This window comes from Arabidopsis lyrata (assembly GCF_000004255.2).
Source record: "Arabidopsis lyrata subsp. lyrata unplaced genomic scaffold ARALYscaffold_7, whole genome shotgun sequence".
Lineage (NCBI taxonomy): Eukaryota > Viridiplantae > Streptophyta > Magnoliopsida > Brassicales > Brassicaceae > Arabidopsis > Arabidopsis lyrata.
Window position 1 is genome coordinate 6,240,143 of NW_003302549.1, and position 22,588 is coordinate 6,262,730.

Below are 22,588 nucleotides of genomic sequence, written 5' to 3' on the forward strand. Positions count from 1 at the left end.
CCTAATGCCGTCGTTTCGGGTCAATGTACTAATTCGGGTCTACTTATTGGGCCTATAGTTTTGGTAAAAGGCCCATTTATCCACTTTAGTGGACCGATGATGATCATCATCTACCTAATGTTGTAATTAGAGAGTTTGAGTGTCTGTATTTTTTTTTTCAAAATTCTCTCTCTAATATTCCGTTGGAATGGCTTCTCGTTGGCAAAATTCAGTTTCTTTATTTTTAAGGTTTGTTGTTCTTTTTCAGTTTTGCTATTTTTTTTTTTTGTTTCCCTTGTTGAATATTTCTATGAATTTCTAGTTACAATGTTGAGAGAAATTATTCTTAAAAATTTCAGATTTTCTGGTTTCGAGATTCTTCTGCTGGCATTGTTTCCCACAATCCACTACATGATTTGAGAAATTAGGGTTATGGAGCTCACATTGCGCTAAAATGGGTTTTGATTAAGACTCATCTACAAAAGAAAAGTTTGAATTTTTGTTGGTGGGTGGTTATTGAGGTTTATCGGCGTCTCCGACTACAATGATGAAAATTTCAGTGAAGGAAACGTTGGAGTCTCTTCGCCAGCATGATGCAAGCGAGAGGTTTAAGGAGAATTCGTCGTCCTCGCTTCCCTCTCGGTCTACTTTCAGGGCTCAAATGCCGTCCATTCGTCAATCTCTTCCGGCGAACTTCCGTAATGCAATTGCGCCGGAAAGCGAAACCATAGAGAAAGAAGACAAGGATTGGAGCACTGAGCAGATCACACAATCGCCATACACGGCAGAGAAGGAGAAAACTGAAAATGAAGTTGTGAAGATTAGTACTCCTCAGATGAGTCCAGCGAAGAACTCGCATGATCCTGAATGGATCAATAACGCTGAGTATTTTATCAGAGAGGTAAAAGATTACTTTTTTCTTGTATCTTTGCTTTTTACTTCTTCATTCGTCATTGAGGCAGTGAAACTTTGAACATGTTATGCTTCATTCTAGTTTTAAATTAAAGTACTAGTTTTTTAGTTTCACATTGCCTCTATTTTTATGGTGTCAGAAACTTTGTGTTTGGTTTCGGGTTGCTAATGGGCAGTGGCACTTGGGGAAGATACATTCTACTTCTAGTGATGATGTGTGTGTTATGTTATCCACTAACGACGATGTAAGTTCTTTGAGATTGTTGAAATTTCATTTGATATGGAAAGGGCCTTATGGTGAAATTTTTTTTTATCATCTAAGGTTGTGAAAGTATCAATGGAGGAGATTTTCCCTGCTAACCCAGAGATTTTGGAAGGAGTTGAAGACCTTACACAGCTTAGTTATTTGAATGAACCATCTCTTCTTTACAACCTCCGGGTCAGATACTCGCAAGAATTGATTTATGTAAGTTAAAAACATTCTGGTTTGTTTGGTTATATGACATTTTACCAGAGGTTTTTAACATAATTTAATGTTTCTCTGCTATAGAGTAAAGCAGGGCCAGTTTTGATTGCAGTAAATCCGTTTAAGAATGTCCAGATCTATGGAGAAGAGTTTCTATCAGCTTATCAGACGAAGGGTTTGGATGCTCCTCATGTTTATGCAGTGGCAGATGCAGCTTATGATGAGATGATGAGAGGTGAGTGGAAGCATTTTCTTTCTCACTCTTTGGATCTTCGTGAAGGCTGTGAAAGTCTTTACGTTTCAATGGTGTTGAGATAGTTATTGTATGCATTTACATTTTTAAATTTTTATTTATGCAGAGGAGAAGAACCAATCTATTATCATAAGGTACGAGGCTTTCTATTCCGAATGCTTTTTGTGCACATAAAAAGCATGATTTGACTATGCATATGTGGAGGTGATTTCTGATATTAATATCAACAATCAAATGAATAAAATATTATTTCATAGTGGAGAAAGTGGAGCTGGGAAAACTGAGACAGCAAAATATGCAATGCAGTACTTGGAAGCTCTTGGTGGAGGTAGCTTTGGGGTGGAAAATGAAATCCTAAAGACAAATTGTATTCTTGAAGCTTTTGGGAATGCTAAAACATCAAGAAATGATAACTCTAGCCGATTCGTGAGTAATTGTACATCCTTTTTTTCTTCAAATTTTCGCAGGATTGGTAAATTGAGAAGTGGTTTGGATTCAATGGTAAATCTGAACTGGTGCAGGGAAAACTGATGGAGATTCATTTTAGTGCAAAGGGAAAGATATGCGGAGCTAAACTTGAAACTTGTAAGATTTGAACATTTGTGTGATTGTTTGTCATATTTGCTTGACTATGGAGCTCACGTCTTGCTTTTCTTTTCTCACCATGTTTGTGTCACTATAATGACCATAGTTCTCCTAGAAAAGGTAAATTTTCTGTTGAGAAGCTTTATAGCCAGATTCCACTCGTTAGCTATTCATGGCTGATTAGTAGTCTCTTTAAACCAGTCAAGAGTGGCTCAGCTGTGCAATGGCGAGAGATCCTACCATATCTTTTATCAATTGTGTGCAGGAGCTTCACCAATTCTTAAAGGTAACATTTGAAACCGAAATATCTAAGAACTAATTCAGGAGATTAATCTTTCAGCTACATATGAGATTCTTTGGAAATATCCCTGCTGAAGTGAAGCGTGGACATATATAATTTACTGATTACTATAGAAGCTGCTAGACCATTTATTATAAAATTTTGTTTGCAGAGAGATTGAAGCTTAAAGCAGCAAGTGAATACGATTATTTGAACCAGAGCAATTGCTTAATCATGGATCGCACTGATGATGCTCAGAAATTTCACAAATTGATGGTACTTTTATTCTACTTCCAGTGCCTCCCTCTGTTTTCCATGGAACAGATGCTAGATTTTTGAAATTTCATATTTTGTAAATGATTTCTCTGTTGTTATAGGAAGCTTTCAACATTGTTCAAATTCCTCAAGAATACCAAGAACGTGTATTTGCACTGCTTGCAGCTGTGTTATGGCTAGGAAATGTATCTTTTAAAGTGACTGACAATGAAAACCATGTCGAAGTGGTAGCAGATGAAGGTAGAGTTTACCGTCTGTCATTAATCATTTGAATTAGTGGGCTGGTTGTGAACTTGGGATTAAAACGGTGATGCTTATTATTTTACTCTTGTTTCTTACAGCTGTAACTAATGTAGCTACGTTAATGGGCTGCAACTCAAAAGAGCTTATGGTGGTTTTGTCTACATGCAAGCTCCAAGCTGGTAGAGATTGCATTGCTAAAAGACTGACACTGCGACAGGTTTGTTTAACTTCTATACAAACACTGCAATATATTACACAACACTTGTAATTTCTATATAGCTAAAGGTAGCTTGTGGATTGCTTTGCTATATATTCAGGCAACTGATATGAGGGATTCCCTAGCGAAAATCATCTATGCGAGCCTATTCAACTGGCTTGTTGAGAAAATAAACATTTCACTGGAAGTTGGTAACTCACGTACAGGAAGATCTATTAGCATCCTTGATATATATGGGTTTGAGTCATTTGAGGTTCGTAATCGTGCTCGAGATTTTGTAGTCTCTATTTCTTTTGACTGTGTAATAACCAGGTCTCCATGGTTTTAGAATAATAGTTTCGAACAATTTTGCATAAACTATGCAAATGAAAGACTGCAGCAACATTTCAACCGTCATCTATTTAAACTTGAACAAGAGGTGATCTTCTTTCTCTTGAGCCTTATTATATGAAGATGTGTAATTCTACTTCTGGTCAACTACACTTATCAATTAAATGTGTATTGTTTATTAATGAAAGTATCTTCGCTGTTCAGGAATATGAAGGGGATGGAATTGATTGGACTAAGGTCGAATTCAAAGACAATCAAGAGTGTTTAAATCTGATTGAGAAGGTAATTTGTAGTGTGTCATCTTTCCTCCTTATGGAAAGGGATGGCATATTTCTTTGCTCTAAGCTATGAAAATTAAGGTTATTTCTTACACATATGGTTTCTTTTGCAGAAACCCATTGGTTTGGTATCGCTATTAGATGAGGAATCAAATTTTCCAAAGGCTACTGATACGACGTTTGCCAACAAGCTCAAGCAGCATTTGAATGCTAACTCTTGTTTCAAGGGAGAGAGAGGTCAGGGTTTCAGAATTAAGCATTATGCCGGAGAGGTCAGTTGTTACCCCAAATCTAACAACTTATGTGCATATTGAATAGTTTTAATGTGATATTGTATCTGTGAAAATATTAAGGTGCAAGAAAATGAACAAATATCCTCATTGGGTACTTAAGAGAGTTCTTTTACATTATGGTGTTTAATAGGTTCTCTATAATACAAATGGCTTCCTGGAAAAGAACAGAGATCCGCTACATGTTGATCTTATCCAACTTTTATCATCATGCAAATGTCAATTATTGAACCTGTTTTCTACTAAGATGCGTCACGAGTTTCTAAAGCCGGCAACCTTTTCGGACTCCATGAATCAAAGTGTGATTACAAAATTTAAGGTGACAAGGCTTGAATTCTACAGTTTTCTGTTTTGGTTGAAATCTTCCTGTAGTAAAGTTTTCTGAAAAGAATCTCTTTTATAATTATATTGATTTGAATAATGATGGAGCATCGCTATATCTACTCACTTTATGCTTACAGGGCCAACTTTTCAAGTTGATGAACAAGTTAGAAGACACCACTCCTCATTTTATTCGATGCATAAAGCCAAATTCAAATCAGCTTCCTGGACTTTACGAAGAGAATCATGTTCTACAACAGCTTAGATGTTGTGGCGTTTTGGAAATTGTTAGAATTTCAAGATCAGGATATCCTACTCGGTTGACACATCAAGAGCTTGCAGTAAGGTTTGGTCTCTCAACTTACCGATGCACTTTGTTGATAAAGCCATTGTTCCAAATTCCCATGTATTCCTATGCTTTTGTCATTGTTGGCTTGTTCATGGATTAGATATGGATGCCTACTGCTGGACACAAGAATCTCCCAGGAGCCGCTTAGCACATCAAATGCTATTCTGAAACAATGCAATCTTCCTCCTGAAATGTATCAAGTTGGTTATACGAAAATATACCTCCGAACTGGACTAGTAAGTTCTCTTTATCTGTAGATATTATTTTGGTATCCATCTACAATTATAACGCCTTCATCTTTATATTTGATAGATTGGCGTCCTTGAGGAAAGAAGAAAATATGTTTTGCGTGGCATACTTGGATTACAGAAGCAATTTCGTGGTTATCAGGCTCGTGAATGCTTTCACAATATGAGGAATGCTGCAGTGATACTTCAGTCATGTAATCACTGACATATTCCTCATGATTTCTTTATATTTTTCTACTGTATATGCATATTGTTCTTACTTATTCTGTTGTTACAGATATCCGCGGAGAAAATGCCAGGAGAAACTACATTGTGGTAAAAGAATCAGCTATTGTTTCCACAGCAATAACTGAAGAGCTTGATGCAGCTATACACTTGCAATATAGTAAATAACGTTGTCTTTCCTATGGCATCAAGAATTTGTTTTTCTATCTTGGATAAGATTTTACATCTCTTCTCCTTACATGTAGTGGTACGCAAATGGCTGGCTCGTAAACACTTAAATAGTATGCAACAGAAGAAAAAACCACGCAATGAGAAGAAACAACCGAGAAGAAAGTCAACGAGGAGGGTTTCCGAAGACAAGGTAGTATTTTTTCCTGATTTATGTGTCTCTGAGTTAACCGCTGCTGAAACTTGTTATCTTTCTTGTTTAGGACCATCTTTCAGAGCAGTCTCAGGACCCACCTTGTGTTCTTGCTGATCTCCAAAGCCGGGTTCAGAAAGTCGAAGCAGCTATAATGCAGAAGGAAGATGAAAACACTGCATTGCAGGAGGAGTTGCAACGATTTGAGGAAAGATGGTTAGAGAACGAAGCAAGAATGAAGTCAATGGAGGAAACATGGCAAAAGCATATGTCGTCAATGCAGGTAAGTGACTTCATGCATGCTTACGATTTGTTCGACCAAAACCTTATATGATGTTCAACATCCCTTGCAGATGAGTCTCGCAGCTGCCTGTAAGATTCTGGCTCCAGACAAGACTGCAAGTCAAGGTAATGAGTCAGAGGATACAATGTCCTTTGGAACTCCCACGAAAGAGCTTAAGCGCAGCTTGAGTGAAGTTAATAATCTTTCTAGAGAATTTGATCAACGGAGTGTCATAATTCACGAAGATGCGAAAAGTCTTGTCGAGGTGAATTCACAGAGCTCAAGCAGGAAGCAGCACGCAGAAGAACTCAGGAGACTAAAGTTAAGATTTGAGAAATGGAAGAAAGATTACAAAGCAAGACTAAGAGAGACGAAGGCAAGAATCCGGTCAAATGGTGATGAAGGTCGTCATCGGAATTGGTGGTGCAAGAAAAGTTGTTGAAACTTAGATCTTGTTCTCATGTACCGAAAACTAATACACTAGTTTTAGGATGTTTAACGATGTAAATTCTACATTGATCAAACTAACTGAGAGACAACTGTAGTTACAAGCTAACCGGATGGTAAGGCAAAAGCTAAATAACATTGATCTGTAACCACATGGTGCTACACACAATATAGCTCTAATGAAAACATGAGAAAAGTTTTTGACCGTTAGACCTTTTTGTCTATGTAATTTGAAAGTAGTGTTTTCTTGTTACTGAAGACATCCATAACATTACAGAGAAAGAACTTGAATGCTCTTAACTTTAACACTACATCAATCGAAAAGGACTTGACTATTTTACAATACTGTCTAAATTAGCTAGACCATCGGTCCGGGGAGCCGGTTCACCTACTGATCCCCTAAAAAGCAAAATGGTAAGGTTGCCAACTGAGAAATGGATGAAGCAGCCACTGCAATGAGTCACGAAAGATCCAAAATGCGTCCCGACGATGCACTGCCATCCCGATCCGTAACTACTATCAAATTCCTGAAATTTTCCAAAAGATTTTAATTTCATTGACATGGAACTCTAGTTATAATTATGGAGTTTGTTATAACATTCATTAATCATTTTTCATTTCATTATATATGTACAATGTATAGGTGGAAAATACATGTCTAATCCGGATTAATACACTTATTAACACTTAAAATAGTTGATGTATGAACCTTCTTGATGAAACGTGCGATTTGGGTGGGTTCGGTGACATCAAAGCAATCAAGGGCTTTGGAGGCCAAACTAAGAGCATCTTCCTTCATTGTTTGCTTCATATCTGTCTCACCCATTACTGCTTTCCCTTCTAACATCGTGTTTTTTTATTCTTAGAATATGATTATTTAACTCTCGAGGAATATATAAGAGAACCAAAGTTAGTTTATGCAAGATATATTGTATGTGACTTTATATATGGAAAAATGATGGGATGATGTGTGTGTGAGAGTGAAGCTCCTAGATAGTGGTGGAGATTATGTTGGAACTTACTTGAAGTTCTTTTTTGGCTTGTCGTAGATTTATCAGCCACTTGGATTTGCATGGACCGTTCTATATGTGGTCAAAGCCAACTCGATTTCAGTCATTTATATATGATCATAAAGTGGTTATTTGCCATCATTTTAAGAAATTTACTTTAAGCTAATTAGGCTGTTGTGTGTCATGTTGTAAGAAAAACATAATGTGAGTGGATACGATTGAACAAGCAATATTACAAGAGCAAAGCGAGTGAAAGGAAGAAGAAGGGACAAAAACATATGTGGTTCTCCTTTATTTTAAAAGCTAATAGTTCATTAATGGAGAAACAATTTGAAGTTCAGCACAGAAAAGAAAATTGAAGTTAAGTTTGATTTGAACTTGTACATCTAAATTCGTAAGTCTATAGTGTTTATTTTAATGATTTTAAACTAGTTATTTTGTACATTAATCCATAGATGAAAATTTAAGTGAGTATATCCAGTGCAAAACAAAATCATTACATGCAAATTGATGAGAATTAGAATGCAAAATGTGTTATGAAAAAATTGTATTAGACTCTCAAAAAAAAAAAAGATTCAAATTATATTCATGTATTTTTAAAAATTAAAAGAAATAAAGCTAAAACTAATTAAGTCTCCTAAATTAAAGTAAATATAAATGTAAGTAATATCTTTACAAATGAAACCAAAAGTAATTAATATCTTACAATTTTATCTATCTTTTCTTAATTGTTTTATAGTTGGATCTTCATAAGTTTTGTAATTTCTCGATCTTTTTCGATCTACGGTTCTCGATTTCATTCGGTCTTCAAAGTATACTTGTTTGACAATCTCTCAAAAGACATATCTTAAATGAAAAAAATTGAGTGATGAATCTAGCCCTCGTCCAATACAATTTAGTGTTTTTTTTTTGTTAAAAATATAATTTAGTCTTCATTTTTTTTGTTAAAGATACAATTTAGTCTTCATCAGCTACTCTTTTCTTTCCCCATATTCCATCAACAATTTTTTAATTTCAAATTGTTAAATTAACATATGTATTCAACTATTCATTCTCTTGCTATTTAAAAAAAAAGGTGTTATTTCGCTGGCCGAAAACTCGAACAACTATTCGCTTGTCTTTCTCGACGTGTCACCGAACCGACCCGTCTAACAAGGATAAAGCCCCAAATTAATTTAATTTTTATTTAGTTAGATAAATAATTTACAGCTTCTGCCACCAATAAGGAAAAAGATAAATAAACATTTTTTTTTAAAAGGAAAAAAAATATAATTTTCCTTATTAAAAAAAAATATAAGACACTTTGCCGCGTTATTCTCGTCGCCGCTCGACGTGTTAATCAATCTTCTTCCTGCCTGAAGATCTCTGAAAGACATTCTCAAATTTTCTCGGGAAAACATCTTTCTTGATTCGTTTATCTCCAGATCTTTCCTTCTTTCTTATATCCGATTTCTTCGGGAGGAGGCGAAGAGACGGTCACAGTTTTATCCAATGGCGCGCCGTCTTTTCGCCTGTTTCGGCCTCAAGAAATCTTCAACTAAACCTATCTCCGGAGGTAACAATTCCGCCGCCGTATCCGCAGATATTCCCGCCGGAGACGGACCTGTTCTCGTCCAGCTATTCTCCTCTCAGGGATGTAAAACATCGCCGGCGGCGGAGATGTTGATGTCCCGGCTAGGTCGAGGGGATTTCGACGCCCAGATCCGTGGAGAAGATGGTGGATCTGGATCTCCGGCGATGGTTTTGGTGTTCCATGTGGATTATTGGGATTACAAAGGGTGGAAAGATCCGTATGGATCGAGCCAATGGACGGTGAGGCAGAAGGCGTATGTAGAGGCGTTGAATCTGGATACGATGTTTACTCCGCAGCTTGTAGTTCAAGGCCGTTCTCAATTGATCGGAAACGAGGAAGAGACGCTGCTCAAATCTATCTCCGAAGCGCCTAGGTTTCCTTCTCCAGCTTTCCGGGTGAGTTTTCTTAACATTGTGGCTGCTGATTTATAATCCTCGATTGTTGTGATGATCTTGATGTGGAGGAATTAGATATATGATAGATTTCAGCTCTTTTTTATGTGATTTCAATCTAAGTGTATAGTGAATCTAACATCAGTTAGGAATTTTGCTTCTTGCCTGCAGATTCAAGAACATGAACATCTGATTTTGTGTTAGAACAATGTGTTCTATGAATATGTATTGCAGTATCGCTTGCCCGTGAGTCTTGTGAATGTTTAGTATAGTAAATGGAAGAGTTCTCTTTAGATACATGGCTATAGTCAGGTCGCTGATGGTCTTTCTCTGTCTCAACATAATCATTAAGCATTTATTAGTACATCGCTTTTGAAGGGGTTTTGTCTCTGCTAATAGAATGCTCAATGTGGTTGCTTTCTAGATAGTTTATAGGTATATGACAGGGGAGGTAGGTTTATGAATGCAACAAGCTTCTATGTCATTAGAATTAGCAACTTTTGGTGAATCCTGACTAAATAACATCTATGGTAAATTTTGGTTCAACGACATGTTCGTGTTGACTGTGTGTCATAGGATTAGCTACATAACTAAACATTATTCAACCATGAATTATCTGGTCTTGAAATCAATGAGTTCTTGACATAACAGAATAATGTGGCTCACTCTTCCTTCATTGGCTTTGTCACTCTTTACATAATTGGTGCTTTTGTCGAACTTTTTTCACATGTAATATTAATCATTTGTTTCTCTCTTTACCAGGCGACTTTCCAGAGACCAACCTCAGAGACACTGCAAGTATCACTCACCGGAGCCTTGAGAATGAAAGTAGACGGAAACGGAATGGACATAATGGTGGCGATATACGAAACTGGGCTTGTGAACGACTGCGCGAGAGGAGAGAACGAAGGAAGAATGTTGTCGAATGATTACGTTGTAAGAAAGATGGAAAAGATGTGCACTGTGAAAGATGTAACACCGAAGAAACCAGTCTCGGGGACTGCTCATTTTACGCTATGGGATGGATTCAACAGCAGCAAATGTGGAGTCGCCGTCTTTCTTCAGAATTCGTCTCTTCAGATTTTTGGTACACAGAGTTTTAAGTTGCCTGATGAGATTTGAGTTGATTCCTTAAATAACTGAAAATAAAGAAAAGAAAACGATCGTTGTATCGTCCATATTTTGCTTGTGATAATCATCCGGTTTCCACTCTGCTTTGTACAGTTATGTGTGACTGCTTATAGGGTTTAAGGTTTCTTCTAATTTGTTTTTATTTCAACTTATATTATGATCTAACCTTTCTCTTCTCATGCTTATTCATTTTATTTCTTTTTTAGCTAATCATTATGTCATTGTTTCATTCCACGAATGTTGGTCCTGATAAATGTCAGGATGGATGTAAAATATCCATAAACCCTTTTTATCCTCATCCGAGGAATAGATAAGAGACAATGGTGATAGTGATGAATGATACAGTTTCTTTTCACAAGTTCATTATTCAAAATGTCATAAAAGTGATAAAATATTAATGAATCTGCTAAAACTAGCATTTTAACAGTTCATGGTTATTATGCGAAAGCTCTATTCAACTCAAATGTATTCACTATCGAAATATTCGTTATTCCACTATCTATGTGACATACCAATCAAACCTGATATTTGGCATCAATTTTTTCAATATATCATTTATCAACATCTTAATTAAGAAGTCTCCTTTAGTTTTCTTGTCTATGTATGACGACGTTTTAGTTCTTGTCTATTAGTCTATATAAACCCTGACTATATATGTTGAAGCTTGCCGCTGGAAAAAATGACCAACTACAAAAAAAAAATGGAAAAAAGAAAAAGGGAAGATCTTTGGCTCGATTTCTAGTGTATTTGCCATCGCATAATATCTATGCAGTGCGTGATACACACTCTCTACATAATCTAGTCAAAAAAAAAAAAAAAGGAAACTCGTCTACAATTAAAGATTAATCACAAGTACTTTTAAACTACTAATCTCAAAGATAAAAGGAAAAAGAAGTAGGTCTGCTTGTGATTAAACTATTTAACGTCAACAAAGGCACTCTCTTTTAACTCATTCTCGTTATCTCTCTCTCTTATTGCCTTTTTCTCACGTTTCTCGCTCATTGAACTCGAGTTAGGGTTCCGATCACAATGAAGACCTACGACGATGATCTTGAGGCTACGAGGAAGAACATGTGGTGGAGGCTCTATGACTTGGCGGATGTTGCGACTAAGATGTACGATGAAGAACAACGCAAGAAGAAAGGTAAATCCAGGATCGTCTCTGACTCTGAAGAAGAAGAAGACGAGAGGTTCAGATTCTTGGAATATGTCCCCAGAAAGATTAGGTCTTCGCTAAAATACTCACAACAAAACTATGATCAGAATCTTAATGGGGCTTCTACTTCTTCTTCATCGCTCCACCACCTTCCTTGTTTTGAGCCTTGTTCTTCACTCCATTACAACACGGCTGAGACTAAAAGCCCTCCACCAAACCCTAATTCTCAATCTTACCTAACGGAGATCAGCACAAGCCGTAAGAGGCCACAGAGAAGGAATAGTAGTAGTGGTAAATTCAAGAAAGCAAAGGTTACTTCTTTGCCACGGATGGCTAGAGAGACACCGGAGTGGCTTGTCCAGGTTATGATAAAGATGAAAAAAGGCGAAGATCCGAGGCTAGTCTTTGAGAAGACTCTATCCCCGAGTGATGTCAATTCAACCCAGAGCCGTCTCTTACTCCCTTTCAATATGCTAACCAGAAACGATTTCTTGACACCTTCTGAGTCTCAAGCCATGGAGAGAGAAGACATCGAGGAAGAGAACGTTGGCGTGGGAACGATTCTGGTGAATGAAAAGTCTAAAATGTGGGGTTTGCGTTTTAAGATATGGGTGATGGAGAAGAAGAACTCTGGAAACGGAACCTTGAACTACGCTTTGAATTGGGGGTGGAACGATGTCGTCAAGGGTAATAATTTGAAAGATGGTCATGAGATCAGTCTTTGGAGTTTTAGGTGCCGTGGAGTCCTATGCTTTGCCCTTGAACACAGACTTCCCCGTTCCAAAAGATTCGCTGCCTTGATGGAATCATGAGTAGCCGAAATGGAAAAACAAGATCCTACTTTCATGTGATTCTGGAGGTTTTTGGTCTAGTAACTTGTTGCAATTAATTAATTTAATTTAATTCAAAAATCAAATTTATAGTTAAGAGACGTCTCTTAGCTAAGAGCCAAAACTGAAGCTAAGAGACGGCCACATGTCCGTGTACGAGTGGTTGATAAGTTAAATTAGGCATGAATAAATAAACCGAACCGATATATTTCGAATAACTGAAAATATCCGAAATACATTTTAAAATAATTAGTTATTTATAGACTAAATAATCAAAAATACTTGAAAATATATAAAAATAGTAAAAATACTTGAACATAACCGAAAAATATCAAAAAAATACTCAAAAATAACCGAAATATCTGAAAATATCTTTAGCAAACTAACCGTATGAAGAATGCATCAACAATTGAATAATGATTTGGTCGAGTATATATGGACAAAATATTCCAGAAATTAAGTTTAAAACATTTATGCTTTATGTTATTTATGTTATAAATTGTATCTCATGTATGTTTTAATTTTTTTAATTTGCAATAATTATTAAATTTTCAATAATTATAAATTTTATTTTTATATTAATATTTTTTTCTTCTAAGAACCACATGTTAAGAGTCTACCATTAATCACACAAAAATCTTAACTCAAAAATACTATCTCTTAACAATAACTTTTACAAATAAATTACTTAAATATTGCTAAGAAGTATTTATAAGAGACTACCTATAATCATGCTAAGTGTTGGTTATCAAACTTAGGGTCTTACTTGCAAATGTGGTTTTTACACGTTTATTGGTGTTTTGGTTTTCATTCACTTGTCTTCTGTTGTTTAATATCACTTTGGTTACTGCATTTAATTAATTAATTACCTTTGATTTCTTGAAAATTTATCTGACCAATGCCTAAAACCTGTGTGATGAAATTTCTCTTCATTTGAATTCTCCAGTAACGACATCGTTTTAATACTGTTAGTTTTGCCGCTTAACTATTGAAACGACGACGTTTACAATTTTGGGATAGTTTCAGGAAAATAAAAATCTGAAAGCTGTGATATCTTCTTCTTGCCGATGAATCTCTTCTTCTCCCTAAAACCTTTGATGCACAAACGCGGGAAATGACCTTCACTGTCCCAACACCAAAACCCAAATCCAACAAGAAGCTCAGAAAATGGTGTCAAAGCTTTCTCTTTTCCGAGCCAATTCACTTCCTTTCCCTGTCTTCTCTTCATACTCAGCTCGTTTTATCCATAAACCCTATCCCAAACCTAAAACCCTTATATTCTGCGTCTTCTCCAGTAATCTCTCCTCCACCACCGTTCCGTATGGCCCGTCTCTTCTAAAAGGGAAGAAGCCTTTGGTAGATGATCTTAGATTGGCTTCAATTGGTCGAGACAGAGATGCCCATCGAAGCAAAATTGGAGATTTGGATGAATCAATTGAGACAGGTGTTCTTTTGAATGAAGATGAATTTACTAGGGTTTTCGAGATTTCGGCGATTCGGGTCCCGGCTAAGGACTGTTTCGCACTCGAGAATCGTCTCCGTGGTCATCTTCTTAATTGGCCTAGGATTCGGAACATTGCTAGGGTTCCTGGAGATGAAATTGAAGAAGATGTGGTGAAGCTGTTGGGCCGTGAGACTGAAGATGAAGAAGAAGATAGTATTGTGGATTCGGTTGATCGGAGAATAAGAGGGAAAGCAGAAGGGGATGGGGAGAGATTGAGTTCAGTGTTGCACAGAGATAAACTCGCAAGGACATTTAATTCAACTGGCTATCTCAAATTCAGAAACTTGGCCAAAATTTCTCGGCCAAAGAGGAAGAGGAAGACAGAGAAAGCAACGGAGAGGAAGGAAAAGGAAAATGGAAGCAGACGCAACGAAATGGCGGTAGTGGAAGTGGTGGACGCTCGAGGAGGAGCTGAGGATTTTGAAGGGTTACTTGGAGAAGGCTATGGTAGTAGAGGAAGATGGAGAGGTTCGACAAGATTGTTGCTTTTGGATGAGAAATATTCTGGTGAGCAAGTTGAAGACTTGCCTGAGGCTATCAAGGTTATAAGTCTTCTTTTAAATCAACTCCTGTGGTTTGATTTGATCCAGTAGTTGTTGTGTTGTTGAATATTTTTATGGTTTCTGTTTCATAGGTTCTGTTTGCAGAAGCTAAAATTACCGATGTGAGCTTAAGTTTTGAGCTAGTGAAATGCAGAGTGACTTTGTTCTATGACTATTGGCCAATGATTGAGGTAAATGATGAGACTTTCAAGCTGACTTTATTTTCTCTCGAAGATCAGATCGAATTGGTTCGCTTCAAAATGTGTATTGTTGTAGATATTGGAAGCTGTACTACCTAAGGGTATAGTTGTACCTTCAGCATTTGAGATGGTGGGGCATATTGCGCATCTGAATCTAAGAGATGAGCATCTACCATACAAAAGGCTCATCGCTAAGGTAATGTGATAGAGGACATTGCTCAAGTCTGAAACCAAATTTCCCAAGCTTCAGAAATTGAGTTCTAATTAGCTGAGTTATTACTTTCTGTTTCTTTTCAGGTAGTCCTGGACAAGAATCAGCCAAAGATACAAACCGTTGTGAATAAGATTGATCCTATCCACAATGACTTCAGAACTATGCAGCTAGAGGTTTTAGCTGGAAACCATTCGCTGGTGACTCTGGTTGTTGAAAATGGACTTCGCTTTCATGTTGATTTAGCTAGAGTGTATGTATCTTCTTTCTCGTGGAAATGCCAATTTTATGCATGCTTTTGTTGAGTGCTTTGATGATGACCCAAATACCATTTACCATTTGGACTTAGCCCTTACCCTCCTTAATTCGGTGATGAAAGTAGCTTTGCGTAAGATGTCTGATATCAGTTTGAGTTTTCAGTCAGAGGAGAAACATGGTCTACTTTTGACTTAGAAAACATATGTTCTTACCAAATCTCTTATCATGTGATTTAACGATGTATCTGCTTATAAGTTGACTCTTTTGGCATTTTTTGTGTGTGCTAGATATTGGAATTCGAAACTTGGGACAGAAAGACAGAGGCTGCTACTCGGGTTCGACCAAAATGACGTTGTCTGTATGTTTGCTACTTAGAACTAACTTTGAGGGTACATTATGCAAATTATTGCTATGCCCTCTATTGAACTCCCTTTTACTAAATTAGCACCACTGATCTCCCCATGAAAGTGCATATGTTCCTCCAAATGGTGTTAAAATTTACTGTTTTCTGTTGTATAAGAAGCATATGTAGCAGGCAGATAGATAATACATTAACCGTCTTCTTGTTATTGCTACTCTGAAGTTCTTTCGTCTGTCTTGTTCCAAGTTTTGTCTATGTCTTGTTCTGTTTAGTTACAAATTACTTTGTCATTTTGACAGGTGATGTTTTTGCTGGAGTTGGTCCTATCGCACTTGCTGCAGCAAGAATTGTAAAACGTGTATATGCCAATGACCTGAATCCTCATGCAGTAGAATTTATGGAACAGAATAGTGTTGTCAATAAGCTCGAGAAGAGAATCGAGGTAAGTACAAATTCCAAACACCTTGTTTCATACTTTAAGCCATTTGTAGAATTCTAAATCTCTTATCTATGTCTAGATCTTTAACATGGACGGACGAAGATTCATAAAGGCTATGTTTTCAAGCGAAAAAGGTCGAAAAGTCACCCAAGTAGTCATGAATTTACCAAAGGATGCCGCTGAATCTCTAGGTTTGTATATACTCCTACTAAAGCTTCCTTTTGTCTGGCTCACAATCCCCTCTTAACCGCCATTTATATTTTACTCAAGCAGATGCATTTCGCGGAGTATACAACGATAGACCGAGAGACGAAGGCTTATCATTCCCAACCATCCATGTGTATGGATTCTCCAAGGCTCCTGATCCAGAATTTGACTTCCACGAGGTCTAAAACGATGAAAAAAAAAAACCTATCTAATAAAACGATTGATTAATGTTTAATACGCACAATGTGGTTTGGACTTGCAGCGGATTCGGATTGCTCTATCTGAAGTGGCTGTGGACGTGAAGATGCGAAAGGTACGCCTTGTGGCTCCTGGAAAATGGATGCTTTGTGCTTCATTCATACTTCCCAAGAGTGTAGCTTTCTCAAGGAAAAACCTAAGTTATGTAGATTAAAAGAAGGCAATATATGGCAGAATATAGGGGCATATTTGCAAATACGAAATATTTTATTGTACTGCTACTGCAGCCAGTAATACTTGCAGTGTCTTTGTTGAAGAACAAGACAACTAACAAGTGAAAGTGACAATAGCTTTTGTTACATAATTTAATATTCAAAAAAACATCTCACAACACAAAGTCACAAAACCCTATTTAAAAGCTTTCTACTCTTGGACACAGAATATCTGGTGCTCAGATTTGTCTCTGCCTATTGGACGGTCCAGATTTCAACATTGTCTCTGATCCTGTCCCTCCATTCCAAATCTTTACTTTCAAGTGTTTTAACATAAATGTCAAAACCCCCTTGTACTTCCTTAGTCCTCCTTGTAGTGAATTCCATATATAACTTTGTACTACTGCTAAGTTGAATCAAGAATGTTAAATGTTGTTATACTAAACTTAAAAACTAAACAATATAGAGCACATTTTCATATCTTGTTTAGTGGTTTGGTGAGATTGAGAAATGAAGAATCTAGAGACAAAGGCAAAGCTGTAGTATAGTTGTTGAATAGGGGTCTACAACTGTACTGAGTGAGGGGAGGGAGAGAATCTCAGTTGGAGATTGAGAGATCTAAAGTAATGATAATAGAAAATCTTGGGAAATTAAATTCGTAGAAAAGAAGAAAGGAAAAAGAAGAAGAGAGAGGGAAAGAGAGAGGTGGTCCAAAAGGAGGTTTAAGGAAGGGTTTGCAAGTTTGTATGAAAATAGATAGATAAGGAAGATGATGTATAAAGCCAAAACTAACAGTTACTCTCTTTTCTTTCTTTTCTTTTCTTCTTTTTTTTTTTTTTTTTTTTTTAATTTTCTTAGAATTCTTTACACTTCCCAAAAACTCACTCATTTATTCACCTACTCTGCCTCCTTTTATCCTCTCTATAGTCTCTTGTCTACATTTACTCACAATGTATTACTATCATTTATACGTATGAAGATACAATTAGAGTCTAGAGATCTCATGAGGGAAGAAACAAGATGGGGTAATATATGGTATTATTAGGATCCGTAGAGCTTTTAAAATGGCAGCAACAAACATTCTTTTTTTTTTTTTTGTGCAACACAGCAACAAACATTCTATGCAACTAATTTAAACGGTGTGATTAAACATAAATTATTTCATTTTCAATAACAAAAGAGAATAATTATAATTTGTTTTTTTGGGCTCTATCATCTGATAGGAGGAGAAGTAAAAAAGGAAGAAGAGGAGGATCCAATCATTCTAGAAAGGACACAATATGCTTCACGGATCCCAAGAATCTTTCCATGCCTGCCTAAACCCAGCAATATAAATCAAACCTTCACACGCTTCGCCCTCCTTTACACGTGCCGGAAAACAAAAAAAACCCTAGTAGTAGCCGCCCAATGACCATCTAAAGTGGTCCCCGTGTTGACACGTGTCAATTGGACCACTATCCGTAACTTAACATGAAAGCACATGTGGGGTCCCCTCTTTCGTCCTTTGCCCTTACCAGTTCCTTGTCCTAGCCCGCAATACAATCTACGCGGTATCTATATCAAAATTTATCTAGCTATTTTCCCTATTTTCCGAATAAGAAAGCATATAATTTTTTTTATTTTTGAACAAATTAAACTTGGTAGAAATAAAATCATTCGATCTTGATTTATTTAGATTTAGTGTAACTAGTTTATTATCATATCGCGTGTCATTCTAGGCTTATAGCAACATTTTAGGTATGTTGCCATGTTGGGTTGGTCATGCCGTTTGGATTTGTTTTTCAGTGATTAATTCAGATTTTATTTTTCTTCTTAATTATCTACTTGTAACAAAATCTCACTAACCGCAGAGTATTTGCACGTCACTCGTGAGTCGTGAATATTTTGAGTATAAGAAAGTTGAGTAATTCTTGTTTGTTTGAAAAAAAAAAAGAAGATACACCTGAAATATGTTTTTTTTGAGTAAAAAAAATTAAAGGTTCTTTGAGTGTTACTTTTAGCAGCTGAAAGTTTTTTTTTTTTTTTTTTGGTATCAATGTTAAGTAGCATATGAAAGTTGTTTTTTTGTTGGGGTAAAAAAGATTATTTGAGTATTAGAGCATGGTCATGGGTGATACTCATAAAGTATCATTAAAAATTTTTTAGTATTATTTATAATGTTTGTTTAATGTTTTTTTTAATTTTTTCTTCTATTTTTGGCAAACACGACCAATTAGGAGATGCCACGTCAGATGATACCGGTATCAAAAGTATCACTGGGTTGATACTAATCATGCCCATTCTAATTGTTTTGTCAATATAAAAATAATATTTGGGCTTGTAATACTCTAAAAATATCACCCATGTACATGGTCTTATATATATGATAGTTTTATTCAGAAAACGTAGCAAAAGTACTTTGAGTGAATATAAAGTTCTATTTTTATTTAAGATGATTTAATATTAGTGATAACTACAACAAAATAAGATACATAATGGAGTAACTTTGGCTTCATATATATATATATATATAGTAGAAATAAATATCTTGGTATTTCTCTTTTCGTTCAACAACATTTTGTTATTAGTATTTGTAAGAACTCTCATTTATTGATTGTTATACTTATACTATTAAATTCTGATTTGTTCTTTGAATTTTATAACGGGTATATCATATAACATCACATCTAGTTACTTTCTTCTCTCTTTTTTTAAGATATTGAAACTCAACACATTGTAATGTATAATGATTTCAGAGGGGCTTCTCTTAAGATTCGTATTGAAAATATTCCAATATAAAACAAACTTTTGTATTAAGATAATTAAAATTTTCTAATAGTAGGTATTGGGCTGAAGCCAAAATTAACATGGAGGCAGCTTTAAAATGTTTCCTTATATGATGCAGCCATCATTTCTACTCTACTCCGATCCGTAGCTCCAACCCTTCTCGTATTTCACGTCTCATGCTATTCTTTTTGCTTTCGTCCTCCTCTCATGTGTAGCAATAACTATCTCTCAAATTTAATTGTTTTCAAAAAGCTAACTTTTTCAAATAAATATCAAATATATAAATTTGACTTTTTGAAGTATTTAGTATTTTATTTGTCAGATATGTATAGTGACCTTGTAAGCTTACTCGTATTTATCATATACATTCACATTAACTAAAAGTGTAAAACAAATAAAAACTAGTTTTTGAAAGAAAAGAAAAAAATAAGAATAAATATAACTGCGAGTCTGCGACTGTAACTGGACTTGCTTATTTTAGTTGATATGAGCTGAGTAAAATCACGTTGCTTCAGACCTTGCTCGCTACAATCGGCGAATGGTCTAACGTCCCGACACCTGTCCTCGATCCACGGGTACTATATTCTCTACGTGTAATGCACGCGCTGTTGCTATTGGACAGTGTTTCTCACGTCACGACTGAGCCTAGCTAGTAGCGACAATCTCCGATTTGCTGTCTCCACGGTAGGGATTATCATAATTATTTATTTTTATCTAAGAACAAGTAAATAAATAGCTTTGAGATGTAAAAGATGTAAAAGATATTTTTTCCTACTTTCTTCGCGCAAAAGATGTAAGAAAATAAAGGATTTGAAATCTTGTTCTGTTGTTAAGCCTGTAAATTCTTAAACTACATATCATTATATCTTTGATCAATTTCACAAAAAACTAATCATATTCGTTGCAAAGTGAGAATTTATATATACTAGAACTAGGATCAAGCGGACAAAATTCTTTACCATTTGCTATCGCTATCAACTTGAACTTATCGTCCCATTTTACACCGATATTAACTATATCTGTACATTATAGTAATCTATATTCGATATTAGGTTAATTAATTAAGGAGTAAGTGAAGATTATGGAAAGAGTGAGGCACACCATTTAATTAATGGACAGACCAAACATAACTAATTACCATATCTTGTTAAATTTCTTCCACGATCCAATGCATGGATAACATCAATCAATCATACATTCATGTTATAACCATAATTTTCAGTTACAAACTCTCCTTTTTATTTATTTCAGTTGGTCCTTTAATTTCATGATTATATTAACATCAAATAATGCACCTTTTTTAACGTCTCTTGACTTTAAACCCACTAATATTGACATATTGAACATCTATACACACAAGTTAAAAATGCATGCAAGTGCTAGGGAATTATATATTATAATTACATCTAAGGTTAATAAGACTAAGAGAAGTATTAATAGTTCTTTTAAGAATATTATGATATACTTACTAATATTTTTGAAAATGCTTTAATTTAATCTAGTTTAGGGGTAAAAAGTGAAAAGTAAAAAAGAAATAAAGATACGTTATCCGCAAATAGTACCTGGAAATAACAGAAAATAAAAACACAGGTAAGTACTTTGCCTGAGCTAGTATATGAACAATAAAGAGATATACACACACAAAAAGAGAGCAGAAACAAAACACACACACTTAAAGCTTTCGTCTTTACCTCTTCACTTCTCTCTCTCTCTCTCTCTAAAAAGAGTTCCGAGAACAAGAAATCTCAGTGATCATCATCAATCAATGGCGACTTCTCTCTTCTTCATGGCAACAGATCAAAACTCCGTTGGAAACCCAAATGATCTTCTGAGAAACACCCGTCTTGTCGTCAACAGCTCCGGCGAGATCCGGACAGAGACACATAAGAGTCGTGGTCGGAAACCAGGATCGAAGACAGGTCAGCAAAAGCAGAAGAAACCGACGCTGAGAGGAATGGGTGTAGCAAAGCTCGAGCGTCAAAGAATCGAAGAAGAAAAGAAGCAAATCGCCGCCACAGTCGGAGAGACGTCAGCAGCTTCGATCTCTAACAACGCTACCCGTTTACCCGTACCCGTAGACCCGGGTGTTGTGCTACAAGGCTTCCCAAGCCCACTCGGAGGATGCAGAAGCAACAGGATCTATTGTGGTGGAGTCGGGTCGGGTCAGATGATGATCGACCCTGTTTGTTCTCCATGGGGTTTTGTTGAGAGCTCCTCCACTCATGAGCTCTCTTCAATCTCAAATCCTCAAATGTATAACGCTTCTTCCAATAATCGCTGTGACACTTGCTTCAAGGTTTGATTTTTTTTATAAGCGTTTTCAACATGATTGATATAGTTTTTGCATTTGAAAAAGTTTTGATTTTTATTATGTAAAAATTGCAGAAGAAACGTTTGGATGGTGATCAGAATAATGTAGTTCGATCCAACGGTGGTGGGTTTTCGAAATACACAATGATTCCTCCTCCGATGAACGGCTACGATCAATATCTTCTTCAACCAGATCATCATCAGAGGAGCCAAGGTTTCCTTTATGATCATAGAATCGCTAGATCAGCTTCAGTTTCTGCTTCTAGTACTACTATTAATCCTTATTTTAATGAGGCGACAAATCATACGGTACTAATTAATTAGTCCATTTATAAACATATATATGTTATGTATATAACTGTTGATCTTATTTGATTTAATTGGTGGGTTTAGGGATCAATGGAGGAATTTGGGAGCTACATGGAAGGAAACCCTAGAAATGGATCAGGAGGTGTGAAGGAGTACGAGTTTTTTCCGGGAAAATATGGTGAAAGAGTTTCAGTGGTGGCTACATCGTCATCAGTCATAGGTGATTGCAGTCCTAATACCATTGATTTGTCCTTGAAGCTTTAAATGTTTTTAAAACTTTTGAAACATATCTCGGAGATTTTTCGCCTCTTATCTTTCTATATTTATTTTAAACAAATCGTCTTTTTTTTTTTTTTAGAAACAATTAAGTAGATGAAAGTAAGAAACAGAAGAAAAAAAAGACCCTTTTTTGGTGTATGCATCTGAGAGCTGGATCAAAAGAAAGATTCAGCTTTTGGATTACCCTTTTGGTTGTTTATTATGAGATTCTAACCTAAACACTCAGACATATATGTTCTGTTCTCTTCCTTAATTGTTGTCATGAAACTTCTCTCTCTCTCTAAAGTTGTGTCAGATCTTGGGGCTTGTATCCATTTTGTGTTTCTTTAGTTAGGCAATGATCCTGTCATGATTCAT

General features: G+C 36.0%; 6 protein-coding genes across 7 annotated transcripts; 5 read left to right on the forward strand and 1 right to left on the reverse strand.

Moving 5' to 3' along the window:
- Window positions 1–150: 150 nt before the first annotated feature.
- Window positions 151–6,492, forward strand: LOC9305638 (myosin-4). Its single transcript, XM_021019868.1, has 25 exons — window positions 151–228; window positions 339–880; window positions 1,032–1,136; window positions 1,214–1,357; window positions 1,442–1,592; window positions 1,717–1,744; window positions 1,868–2,036; window positions 2,132–2,195; window positions 2,302–2,315; window positions 2,397–2,481; window positions 2,648–2,751; window positions 2,853–2,991; window positions 3,093–3,211; window positions 3,312–3,464; window positions 3,540–3,629; window positions 3,746–3,823; window positions 3,933–4,091; window positions 4,243–4,428; window positions 4,571–4,776; window positions 4,880–5,015; window positions 5,092–5,221; window positions 5,305–5,412; window positions 5,498–5,613; window positions 5,684–5,896; window positions 5,967–6,492. The coding sequence occupies exons 2-25, from the start codon at window positions 524–526 to the stop codon at window positions 6,336–6,338; spliced, it is 3,426 nt and encodes a 1,141-aa protein (XP_020875527.1). The 5' UTR covers window positions 151–228; window positions 339–523; the 3' UTR covers window positions 6,339–6,492.
- Window positions 6,493–6,569: 77 nt separating this feature from the next.
- Window positions 6,570–7,960, reverse strand: LOC9303580 (dynein light chain 2, cytoplasmic). The gene is made up of 2 exons (XM_002869521.2): window positions 7,053–7,960; window positions 6,570–6,870 (listed from the first exon to the last, which is right to left on the reverse strand). The coding sequence occupies exons 1-2, from the start codon at window positions 7,188–7,190 to the stop codon at window positions 6,676–6,678; spliced, it is 333 nt and encodes a 110-aa protein (XP_002869567.1). The 5' UTR covers window positions 7,191–7,960; the 3' UTR covers window positions 6,570–6,675.
- Window positions 7,961–8,660: 700 nt separating this feature from the next.
- Window positions 8,661–10,611, forward strand: LOC9305639. The gene is made up of 2 exons (XM_021019732.1): window positions 8,661–9,321; window positions 10,081–10,611. Exons 1-2 carry the CDS (start codon window positions 8,845–8,847, stop codon window positions 10,438–10,440), a joined length of 837 nt encoding a protein of 278 aa, XP_020875391.1. The 5' UTR covers window positions 8,661–8,844; the 3' UTR covers window positions 10,441–10,611.
- A 97-nt stretch (window positions 10,612–10,708) lies between these two features.
- LOC9303581 (B3 domain-containing protein At5g38500) lies at window positions 10,709–12,488 on the forward strand. Its single transcript, XM_002867463.2, has one exon. It carries the CDS (start codon window positions 11,479–11,481, stop codon window positions 12,415–12,417), a length of 939 nt encoding a protein of 312 aa, XP_002867509.1. The 5' UTR covers window positions 10,709–11,478; the 3' UTR covers window positions 12,418–12,488.
- Window positions 12,489–13,466: 978 nt separating this feature from the next.
- Window positions 13,467–16,746, forward strand: LOC9303582 (tRNA (guanine(37)-N1)-methyltransferase 2). 2 transcript variants are annotated; one of them, XM_002867464.2, is made up of 9 exons: window positions 13,467–14,481; window positions 14,574–14,672; window positions 14,758–14,877; window positions 14,979–15,145; window positions 15,438–15,508; window positions 15,811–15,953; window positions 16,030–16,141; window positions 16,224–16,336; window positions 16,420–16,746. In XM_002867464.2, the coding sequence occupies exons 1-9, from the start codon at window positions 13,603–13,605 to the stop codon at window positions 16,567–16,569; spliced, it is 1,854 nt and encodes a 617-aa protein (XP_002867510.1). In that variant the 5' UTR covers window positions 13,467–13,602; the 3' UTR covers window positions 16,570–16,746. The 2 variants fall into 2 exon arrangements, with proteins under 2 accessions (XP_002867510.1, XP_020874669.1); XM_021019010.1 differs by lacking the exons at window positions 16,030–16,141; window positions 16,224–16,336; window positions 16,420–16,746 and having other exon boundaries at window positions 13,471–14,481; window positions 15,438–15,539; window positions 15,811–15,903.
- Window positions 16,747–20,775: 4,029 nt separating this feature from the next.
- On the forward strand, window positions 20,776–22,456 carry LOC9303583 (protein SPOROCYTELESS). The gene is made up of 3 exons (XM_021016709.1): window positions 20,776–21,629; window positions 21,719–21,952; window positions 22,037–22,456. Exons 1-3 carry the CDS (start codon window positions 20,949–20,951, stop codon window positions 22,214–22,216), a joined length of 1,095 nt encoding a protein of 364 aa, XP_020872368.1. The 5' UTR covers window positions 20,776–20,948; the 3' UTR covers window positions 22,217–22,456.
- The last annotated feature ends 132 nt before the right edge of the window (window positions 22,457–22,588 follow it).